Below are 12249 nucleotides of genomic sequence, written 5' to 3'. Positions count from 1 at the left end.
ATGCACACACACAGTGTATGTGTGTTTTGTTCCTCAGATCTTGAGCTGGTTTGTTCAGATCTGTCTGGGCCTCAAACACATCCATGACCAGAAGATTCTGCACAGAGACATCAAAGCTCAGGTAACACACACACACACACACACACACACACATTATTGAAATAATACACACACACATACACACACACAGCGCCTTCATTGATCTTTGTCTTCTAGAACATCTTCCTCACCAGGGAGTGAATTAAAGCCAAGCAAACTGGGAGATTCTTGAATCAAGGAGAATAAGAATAAGTAGAGTTTACACACACACACATTATTATTATTAGACACACACACACACACTCATCATTTCTGGTAGCAGAACATTAGTGTGTGCTTAACATGTAGATGAAAATCACACAATCAAATCATATATGTGTGTGTGTGTGTGTGTGTGTGTGTGTGTGTGTGTTTAACATAGATGAAAAATCACACAATCAAATCATATATGTGTGTGTGTGTGTGTGTGTGTGTGTAGTACCATGGAGATGGCCAGGGACCTGGGACACCATACTCACTCTCTTTCACCATAGGACTGCAAAACCAACCATACAATAACAAGATTATACACACACACACACACACACTATGTAACTGTGAGAAAAGTGTAAATTAAAGATAGTTATCAGCAGTCGTGTTTGTATAAGATGTTGACTTGTGTGTGTGTGTGTGTCCTCTCTGCAGGGATATCTGGTCTCTGGGTTGTGTCCTCTATGAGCTCTGCACCCTGAAACATCCAGTAAACACACACACACACACACACACACACACACACAGACACAATAAAAACTGAGTGTGTGTGTGTTGACCTGCAGTTTGAGGGCAGCAGTCTGCGGCAGGTGGTCAGTAAAATCTGCAGGGGGCGCTACAACCCAGTACCCAGCTGTTACTCGTCTGAGCTCCGCCTCCTGATCACTCAACTGTTCAAGGTGAGAAGACGTGAGATGAAAACAACATCACAGTAAACAATAAAGGGTCTGAGGATCTGAGGGTCTGAGGTCCAGAGGAAGACCACAGTAAACAATAAAGGGTCTGAGGTTCTGAGGGTCTGAGGTCCAGAGAAGGTTGATGGTTGAAGGTCGAAGGTTGATAATCTGGTCTTTTGGAACCAGATTGTTGGAACGTTGAGACTGTTGATGTTACAGAAAAGCAGGAGACAGTCCCCGGTGTTGCTGGTCTTCTGTCAAACCCTGGTCTGTTGCTGTCAACTTGAGTGTTGAGGTCACTCATCGAGATGTTCACATCATGGCTGGTGATGAAAGTATCCTGTGACGTGTGTGCTGTGATGATCCTGTCGGTTTGCTGAGAATCCGGACCCTCCTCACACCGGGTCCTAGACTCCGACTGCTTTGATTATTTTAAATGTTCTTCATTTTCAGGTGAATCCTCGTCAACGTCCATCTGTCTCTTCTGTCCTCAAACGTCCTTTTCTGGAGACACTCAGCAAACACCTGCACCCACAGGTACACACAACTACACACAAGTACACGTAACTACACACAGCTACAAACAACTAACACAACGACACCGTGTGTGTGTGTGTGTGTGTGTGTGTGTGTGTGTGTGTGTGTGTGTGTGTGTGTGTGTGTGTGTGTGTAGGAGAGGATCAGTCACTAAAAGCTGCAGAGAAACAGAATAATAACAGCATCTAATCCTCCAGGTTTGAACACACACACACACACACACACACACGCATGATGACAACATGAATCACGGTGTCACTCTCTGGTCCAGAGATGATCCACAGATCCAGAGGAGGAGGAGCCGTGAAGAGACAGAGCGCCAAACCGGTGTGGAGGGCCCCGTCCACAATCAACGGACCCGCCCACCACAGAGTAATGACGTTAATCTGAACACTGAAGAGACAAAATCAGTGTGTGTGTGTGTGTGTGTGTGTCACATGACTAAACAATGACAACATGAACTTGTTTTCAGCCTCTTCATCTCAGAGCAGCAGACAGAGAGGTCAGAGGTCAACACAACCACAGGTGAGTTTCAGTTAGTGACATCATCACATCTGTCACCTTTGACCTAACACAGGTGTTCTCTGCTCACACACACACACACACACACACAGGGGTCAGTACCAGCACTATCACGCTCAGCTGGACGCTCTTCATCTTCATCATCATCATCGTCGCCCACGTCCTCAGGAGGAAGTCGAGCGGCGTGAAGATCAGGCTCCGCCTCCTCCTGTGGAGCCATACCAGCTGTGAGTGACCTTTGACCGCTGTGTTAATTTAATATGAATTCAATTGTTTTCACACTGATTGTTTGTAAACAAACAAAAACAATCATGACATCATCATTAGCTGCAGTCACAGGAGTTAGCTAACAAAGCTAAGCTAACATTGATTTAAAGGAACAATTCAACATTTCAGCATCATGACTCTGTTGGCTTAGCTTAGCACTGAGGTAGACGTCTCACATTTGTTTTAAATGAACTAAACTGAGTCTTTATGCTAAAGCTAAGCTAATGCTGTGTCTGTGTGTCAGTGTTGCTGCAGCTCGTCATGAATATCTACAGAGAAAATATGAAGCTAAAGAATATAAACTGAGAGCAGAGAAACAACTGGTAACACACACACACACACACACACAACACACACACACACCTGCTCTAACCTTTGACCTCTCAGGGTCTGCGTCCATGCACAGCTGAGAGTCACAGACCTGGAGGTCAGGAACTGGACAAGGGACGACCTGAGGATAGGAGACAGGAGGGACAGCAGGTGAGACGTCCATCAATCTTTATTTATATAACATTTATATACATTTAAAATGTAACACAAGTGTGTGTGTGTCTGTGTGTGTCTGTGTGTGTCTGTGTGTGTGTGTGTGTGTAGGAGTACCTGCGTCAGCTGGATGTCATTAGACATCAGTATCATCAAGAGATGAGACATAGGAGACTGAGAGCAGAGGTAAACACACTAACCTTAAAAACCAGTCAATCACTAACCTTAACCAGTTAATCAATAACCTTAAAAACCAGTGAATCACTGACCTTAAAAAACAGTTAATCAATAACCTAAAAACCAGTTAATCACTAACCTTAAAACTACGAAATTTAAATCCAGTATCACTAACCTTAAAAACCAGTGAATCACTGACCTTAACCAGTTAATCACTAACCTTAACCAGTTAATCACTAACCTTAACCAGTGAATCCTAATAACTTTTAAACAGAATCATCAATCTTTTAACCAGTTAATCACTAACCCAATCCAGTTAATCACTAACCTTAACCAGTTAATCACTAACCTTAAAAGTCAGTGAATCACGAACTTATGCAACCCAGTTAATCACTAACCTTAAAAAACAGTTCATCACTAACCTTGACCAGTTAATCACTAACTCAGCAGTTCATCACTAACCATAACCAGTTAATCACTAACTCCAACCAGTTAATCACTAACCTAAAACCAGTCAATCACCAACTCCTAACCAGTTAATCAATACCTTAAAACCAGTGAATCACTGACCTTAAAAACAGTTCATCACTAAATCATAACCAGTTAATCACTAACTCCAACTAGTTAATCACTAACCTTGAACCAGTTAATCAATAACCTTTAAAACCAGTTAATCACTAACCTTAAAAAACAGTTCATCACTAACCATAACCAAAGTTAATCACTCTAACTTAACCAGTTAACGCCTAACTAGCACCAATAACCTTAAAACCAGTTCATCACTAGTAACCTTAAAACTAGTCACCACCAACTCCAATCCAGTTAATCAATAACCTTAAAAAACCAGTAAATTCACTGTCTTAAAAACAGTTCATCGTACTTTAACCCAGTAACCCAGTTAATCACTAACCTTAAATCTAGTGAATCAAATTAACCTTAAATCCAGTTAATCACACAACCTTAAACCAGTGAATCACTGACCTTAAAAAACATATCATTAACCATAACCAGTTAATCTACTTCAACTTTTAACCATAGAAGTTAATCACTAACCTTAACCAGTTAATCAATAACCTTAAAAACCAGTTCATCACTAACCTTAAAAAACAGTTCATCACTAACCATAACCAGTTAATCACTAACCTTAAAAAACAGTTGATCACTAACTTTAACCTAAACACAACCAAATCTTTGTCCTAAACCAGTTCCTCAGAAACGAGCTCCTGCCTCATTAGGACCAGGTTTTGGTCTCACACAGTCACACTCATGTTGCTTTTCAGACTGAACCAGAACACAAACATGAGACGTTTGTGTTGGACAAAGCCAGCGACGCAGAGCCGTGTTCAGACAGCAGAGGGCGGCGCAGCGCTGCAGCTGCACAGGTGCGTCTTTAGTTTCCTCTACAGATCAGATAAGAAACTGACGTCATAGAGCTGCAGAGTCGCCCCCTGGTGGATATTCACTATATTTTCACTTGTGCAGGACGTGGCCGCTGCTCTGCAGCTGATCAGAGAGGAGAACAAACACAAGGTGAGATCAGTGCTGCCCCCTGTCTGTCACATCAGGACACACACAGGAAGTGTCGCTGTGAGTCACATGACCGCAGAGTTACAGTGGGACTGTCTTTCTGCAGAAGGGAATCATGTTTGAGATCCGCTTAGAAGACGACGAGACACAAGACGCAGAGACAGAGGACGAGAGACGAGAAGACAACAAGACGGTCAGTGATGTTTCCTGTCCTCTTTCATGTCTTCTACTCGTCTTCTCTTCACTGTTTTATGTCTTTTTGTCTCTTGAGCAGGACAATGACCCTCTGAACAAGACTCTGAGCTTCCAGGAGGGGGAGGAGTTGAAGCTCAGGGATTGGTCAGAGGAAAGGAAGGGGTGGAGTCAGAGGACTCCTCAGACTCTGCTGGATGCTCTCGCCAACATGGACGTCAACTCCATCTACGACACAGTGGTGGAGACCGAACAAGGTGCAGTGTTTACAAAACACATGTTAGTCCGACTGAAACTTGACTGGAATCACGTTAGTCTGACTGAAACTGGACTGGAATCACGTTAGTCTGACTGAAACTCTGCTAGTCTGACTGAAACTGGACTGGAAACACGTTAGTCTGACTGAAACTCGTTATCTGACTGAAACTGTACTGAAACACGCTAGTCTGACTGAAACCGTACTGGAAACACGTTAGTCTGACTGAAACTGACTGGAATCAATGCTAGTCTGACTGAAACTGACTGGAACGCTAGTCTGACTGAAACTGACTGGAAACACGCTAGACTGACTGAACTGGACCCGCTAGTCTGACTGAAACTGTACTGAAAACACGTTAGTCTGACTGAAACTGACTACGCTAGTCGACTGAAACTGACTGGAATTAGTCTGACTGAAACTGGACTGGTTAGTCTGACTGAAACTGGACTGGAAAACTAGTCTGACTGAAACTGACTGCGGGACTGCTGATCTGAAACTTAGTCTGACTGAAACTGGACTGGAAACCGTAGTCTGACTGTCTAGACTGAAACTGTACTGAAAACCGTTAAACTATGAAAAAACTTTTAACTGAAACTGACTGAAACTGGTACTGAAACCGTTGAAACTGACTGGAAAACTGACTGAAACTGAAAACACGGTACTGAAACTGGCGAAACTGTACTTAGACTGAAACTGCGCTAGTCTGAAACTTGACTGGAATCCTTAGTCTGACTGAAACTGGACTGGAATCTAGTCTGACTGAAACTGGACTGAAAACACGTTAGTCCGACTGAAACTGGACTGAAAACACGTTAGTCTGACTGAAACTGGACTGGAAACACGTTAGTCCGACTGAAAACACATTAGTCCGACTGAAATGGAGGTAGTCTTAGTCAGACTAACAAACCTGGATCACGTAACCCTGTTCTTTAACCCTGAAGTAGAAGGAGACAACGTATGAACTGCAGCAGCGTCTGTCTCACTGTCCGTCAGACTACGACCTGAGTGAGTGATGAACGTATGAATGTTCTCAGTTCGCAGACTCTGGACTCAAGGTCGTCCAAACACTCTGCTCAACGCTCTCGCTCACGCTCAGCTCACCTCCTCTACTCTGCACTCACCGACTGCAGGTATGACATCATCACTGTGACATCATCTTCACAGCGTTCTCACAGCTGACTGTTCAGTGTCTTCAGTCCCAGATCCACATCCAGAGGAGGACTGTGACATGGAGACGGCTGAAGAGAGTCCAGAGCTGAAATCAGACGACGAGGACACGTAAGTCCATCCTCTGTCTGTCTGTCTGTCTGTCTGTCTCTCTGCTGAAGCCGAGTCTTCGTCTGTCCTCATCAGGAACTTCGAGGATTCGGACGACGAGCTCAGGGACGCGGTGGCTGACTCCATGAAGAACCTGTTCATCATGGACGAGGACACACGGGAGACGGCAGAGGTGCATGATGGGAAGTGGGAGGACGGAGGCGGGGACACGAGCGCAGTGGAGATTCAGCAAGTCCAACCGCAACTGAAGAGTCCACGTGAGGACGACCAAGGACAGAGCGAGGACACACCGAATGTCTCCGGACATGACCTCTGACCTCTGACTGTGGGATTAGAGTTCACTGTTTGAGTTTGTGATGAAAAGTTAACGACGATTACATTATAGTTTTATAGGTTTTATATTTGTATTCCAAATGCATTCTGGGATACATGGCTTGATGGATGGATATTGAGAAACGGCCTACGTCTCTCATCCCAGACAGGAAGTTCAAATCAAACTCGTAACTGTACGATCGAAAAAAAACCATCTGATTTCAGGACAAATGTTTGCAACAAGCTGCAACAATCTTCTTTCTAAGGCCTCAGGCGGGCCACAGACGGGCCACAGACGGGCCTCAGGCGGGCCACGGACGGGCCACAGACGGGCCACAGGCGGCTAACAGACGGCTCCGTATGGCCACAGACTGGGCTGACGGGCGGCCACGGCCAGACGGGCCACGGACGGGCCACAGACGGGCCTCAGGCGGGCCACAGGCGGGCCTCAGGCGGGCCACAGACGGGCCACGGACGGGCCACAGACGGGCCTCAGACGGGCCACAGACGGGCCACGGACGGGCCTCAGACAGGCCTTTCAATCTCACCATGGTGTTCACGCTCACGTCAGTCAGGAGACCACACTGAATGTCTGAGGTTTAAATTTGCTGAGTAACAATGTTCTAATCATGTGCACCTGATGGGATACACCTGTGTGTGATTTCAGCCATTTTAATTGGGAAGAAATGTGGGGGTGTCACCAGAAATTGCATGTTTATCTTATTACGTTTTACAGAAAGTTTTAAAAAGTATTTTCTTCAGTTTTACTTGTTTAGTTATATTACTTGAATCTCTCAGTATTGTTAAAATTGATATTAAATATCCATATGTCTAAATATGTTAAAAAACACATGTGTTTTCATAGGGTGTCCTCATTTTTTCACATGACTGTAAATATACACATATATAATATGTGTATGTATATATATATATGTGTGTGTGTATATATATACATATATATATGTGTGTATGTATATATATATACATATATATATATATACATACACACATATATATATACATATATATATATATATTAGTTTAGGTTAGTTTAGATCAGGTTAGGTGAGATTAGTTTATTTTAGATTAGTCGAGATCAGGTTAGATTAGATTTTATTGATCCCACTCTGGGATAATTCACTTGTTAGAGCAGCAGCAGGGTCAAAGGTCAACAAGCACTGCAACAGGTTATAAACCTTAACCATAAAAAATAATAATAAAATACTATAAACAATGACAAAAGAAGCTCCCCACAGGAAGTCAGTCATCACAAACAGGAAGTGAGACTTCAGACGTGTCCTCTCTTTATAAGGACATTATTATTATTATTATTATTATTATTATCTTTGTTCACCATCAAACAGGAAGTGACCTGAAAACAAAAACTTCACACAAGACATGGAGCGCCTCCTGCTGGAAGCTCATCATTATTATTGTTCTGTGTGACAGTGATTCTCAGATCTGCTGAGTCATGATAACTGTAGTTATTAGTATTGTATGATATTAACAAACTCAGCGTCTCTGACCTGATGATGGTGGCTCCGCCCCCTCTCACGCGGCCGCGTGCATCACCATATAAAGACAAAAGCAGGTTTGATTCCTGTTTCTGGTCTCGACGTCACTTCCTTCCTCAGACCTGTGAACACTGACTTCTGCAGTCTGTGGAGCAGCGAGCAGCTCAGCAGCCTCACACTGACCCGCTCATCCACCGCGCTGCACCCCAGAACCTCTGAACCACAGCAGCTCTTCATCACCTTCATCCTCCTCACACTCTCAGGTCAGTGCAGCACACTTTCAGGTGACCTTTGACCCTAGCAGGTTGTTCTGGGAAGGTGACACATGGTGAGTTTGGAAAGTTTAAAGTTTAGTGTTTGTTGAACACGTTAAACTTGTGTTAAACTTGCGTTAATCACGTGTTAAACATGTTAAACACGTTAAACCTTCATTAAACACACGTTAAACACGTGTTAAACATGTTAAACATGTCACAGTCATGTGCAGCAGCTTCAGTGAAGAGGAAGCAGAAGTTAAAGCTCAGGAAGTTTGTGGTCACTTTGTTACGAATCTGAAACGTTCTGCAGCAGCAGTGAGACAGAGAGAGTGAAGCAGAGAGTGAGACAGAGACAGTAAGACAGACCGAGTGAGACAGTCTGACTGTCTCCATGTAGTTTGTCAAACATAAAAACAGAAGTTGACTCACTTTCTGTCTCAGGATCAAACTTCAAACATGGACCCAACTCACATCTCTGCTGAGGACATACAAGACCTGAGAGACGCCTTCATGAAGATAGGTGAGTGATGATGATGACGATGGTGAAGATGATATGTTGATCTGGTGTGAAGCCTGACTCCACCCACTCTCCTCCCTCACTAAACTGTTGTTTGTCCCTCCTGTGACTCTACCTCCTCCCTCACTAATCTGTTGTTTGTCTCTCCTGTGACTCCGCCTCCACCTCCCTCACTAATCTGTTGTTTGTTCTCCTGTGACTCCACCCACTCTCCCCTCACTAACCTGTTGTTGCTGTTTGTTGTTCCTCCTGTACTTCCCCACCCTCCTCCCTCACTAATCTGTTGTTGTTGTTTGTTCTCCTGTGACTCCACCCCTCTCCTCCCTCACTAATCTGTTGTTGTTTGTTCTCCTGTGACTCCGCCCACCCTCCTCCCTCACTAACCAGGGGGGTATTCCATCAACGTAGCTAAGAATTGCCAGACTTAGGTGTAAGCTTGAAGCTTGACTAAGCTCCAACTCCCAATCTAGCTCCAAGCCGTTCCATCAAGTGAAATCAGCTGGCTCCACCTGACGCTTAGTCAAGCCTCACCTGTTAAGCCTCAACTTGTGCACGCCCACAGGGAAAATAAAAAGCCCATTCTAGTCGAGCACGGAAACTGTGAAAAATGCCGAAAAGCAAGGGAAAAAAAGAGCGTGCAGAGATGTTCTCCTCATGGAGGTATATGAGGATTACAGCCACATAATCCCAAAGAAGGGCAATACCGCGGCAATCAATAAAGCGAGGGATGTGGCGTGGCAGATTATTGGCGACAGGCTGAATGTGTAAGTGACAAAGAAAATGAAGTATTTCTGCATCATCATGTTTTATAAATCCTCCATCAAAGGGACAACATATATGGAGACAATAATCTACCAATTGATTTCTTGATTTGATTGATTTGTTTTAAACTAATCAATTATGTGGATCTATTAATGCAACCAAATCCCTAAAATGAAAATGAAAAGACAACACTAATAAGTAACATTCATATGAACATAATTAAAATAGCATTATTGTTTCACTGCAATTTATGTGAAATTCTCCATATTTGATCATTTGATAGTCCTAGTACTAATGTTAGAACGTGATATTCATCACATTTATCAACTGATTGTTATTTATTTTTATATCCTGCATGGCCAATTGTATAGAATTGATATCATTTTCATTTAAGCCTGTCATTTTTACATGCTGTATTTTGTCCCACATGCTATATGTTGAATTGTTGTATTTTCATTTTATTTTATGTAAAGCACTTTGAATCACTTTGAAGCACTTTAAATCCTACATTTACATTTTTTAAATAATAATAGCATTTAATCAAAGTATTTTACATGACTCATCACATTTATCATACAATTGATGGTAGATTATTACATGAAGAAATGCAATGTTGGTTATCATTCTATAGGAAATAATCATATGACAGATCTATTGATTATTTATCTAGAATCATTTTAGCAAATCAAGCAATTCAATGGAGACGAGGACACAATTACAGTGAATGCAGGTGACAGCAAATCAATCATCTATCTCCTATCAATCAGAGGCACTAACCCTTGTTACATCGAAACAATGATGATCTCTTTAAATTTCCTTTTATTATATTTTTTGCTAATTAGTTTAATTTTGTATTTATTTGTGTCTTGTTTTTTATTATATTTTATTTGGGTGATAATGTTCTTTAATGTACTTAATATTATATAATATATAATATATAATTATTAGTCTAAATCATTTCTTGAATACATTTTATTATATAGTTTATGTTTATCATATTATTTTATCATTCCATGACAGTTGTGTGTGTCTCTGTTTCTGTCTATTGGACATTCTTTGATCATAGATGGTGCTAAGCTTCACTTTTAGCCTGCTACACACCAGGTTTGCCCGGCAGCATAAGTTACCATGGTTACTTGGCTGGCATTCACATTAGCCACCTTGGTGGAACAGAGTTGAGGCTCAGATTGATGGAACGGAAACCTGAGCCACAGTTATGGCTTAGCCATGGTTGAGGCTTAGCCAGAGTCATAGTTTCCATGGTTACTGAGTTGGGGCTAATCTCAGCCTCTTTGATGGAACCGAACTGACACTCATATTAGCCAGACTTGGCCATTTAAGCTTGGCTTTGCCTTTAGCCTGCTTGATGGAATACCCCCCTGTTGTTGTTTGTTCTCCTGTGACTCCGCCCCCTGTGTCACAGACATAAACAACGATGGCTTCATCAGCAAAGATGAACTTAACGAACTCTTCAGAGCGGCTAATCTCCCTCTGCCTGGATACAAGGTCAGAGAGATCGTCCAGGACCTGACCTGCAGCAGCCACACGCTGACCTTTGACCAGTTCACCCAGGTCAGTCAAAGGTCAAAGGTCACAACTCTTCCTTCACACAGGGGCTAAAGAGTCAGGACCACAGACTTGTAATCATTTTGTTTTGATTTCTGTTGTTTGTTGTGTTGTCATCATTTTTGTTGTTGTGTTGTCATCATCATTGTTGTTGTGTGTTGTGTTGTCATCGTCATTGTTGTTGTATTGTCATCATCATTGTTTTTTGTGTTGTCATCATCATTGTTGTGTTGTCATCCTCATTGTGTGTTGCGTTATCATCATCATTGTTGTTGTCATCCCACAGTTGTAGTTGTCATCATCGTTGTTGTGCTGTCATCGCTGTTGTAAGCGTCACGTTGTGTTGTCATCATCGCTTGTTGTGTTGTCATCGTTGTTGCGTTGTCATCATCATTGTTGCTGTGTCATCATTGTTGTGTTGTCATCATCGTTGTTGTGTGTTTTCATCATGTGTTGTATTGTCATCATCGTTTGTTGTGTCGTCATCATTGTGTGTTGTGTTACCATTGTGTTGTTGTGTTACCATTGTGTTGTTGTGTTATCACTGCCGCTAGTTGTCATCGCCGCTGTGTTGTCGCCGGTTGTGTTGTCATCATCGTTGTTGTTGTTGTTGTCATCATCATTATTGTTGTTGTGTTATCATTGTGCGTTGTGTTACCATTGTGTTGTGTGTTGTCATCATCGCTTGGTGTTGTCACCACCGCTGTGTTGTCATCATCTTGTATTATGTTGTCATCATCTTTGTTGTTGTGTTGTCATCATTGTTGTTGACAAAAAAAAACAACTTATGACTAGCACTTTATAGTTTGTTCTACTTGAAGCTCTTACTTACTTCTAGCTCTTATATGTACCCAAATGTTTAAATGCACTTTTGTAAGTCGCTTTGGATAAAAGCGTCTGCTAAATGACATGTAATGTAATGTAATGTAATGTTGTTGTGTTGTCATCATCATGTGTTGTGTTATCATCATTGTGTTGTATTGTCATTATCATTGTTGTTGTTGTGTTATCATTGTGTGTTGTTACCATTGTGTTGTGTGTTGTCATCATCGTTGTTGTTGTGTTGTCATCATCGTTGTGTTGTCATCATCTTTGTGTTATGTTGTCATCATCG

At 42.3% G+C, this 12249-nt stretch overlaps 1 protein-coding gene and 1 pseudogene across 1 annotated transcript; both read left to right on the top strand.

Moving 5' to 3' along the window:
* Window positions 1-7: 7 nt before the first annotated feature.
* On the top strand, window positions 8-6856 carry LOC122763028 (annotated as a pseudogene).
* Window positions 6857-8141: 1285 nt separating this feature from the next.
* LOC122763029 (plastin-2-like) lies at window positions 8142-11204 on the top strand. The gene is made up of 3 exons (XM_044018147.1): window positions 8142-8296; window positions 8732-8810; window positions 10993-11204. The coding sequence occupies exons 2-3, from the start codon at window positions 8747-8749 to the stop codon at window positions 11187-11189; spliced, it is 261 nt and encodes an 86-aa protein (XP_043874082.1). The 5' UTR covers window positions 8142-8296; window positions 8732-8746; the 3' UTR covers window positions 11190-11204.
* The last annotated feature ends 1045 nt before the right edge of the window (window positions 11205-12249 follow it).

Source organism: Solea senegalensis, unplaced genomic scaffold (assembly GCF_019176455.1).
Source record: "Solea senegalensis isolate Sse05_10M unplaced genomic scaffold, IFAPA_SoseM_1 scf7180000016352, whole genome shotgun sequence".
Classification (NCBI taxonomy): domain Eukaryota; kingdom Metazoa; phylum Chordata; class Actinopteri; order Pleuronectiformes; family Soleidae; genus Solea; species Solea senegalensis.
This window is presented reverse-complemented; position numbering and strand designations above follow the sequence as displayed.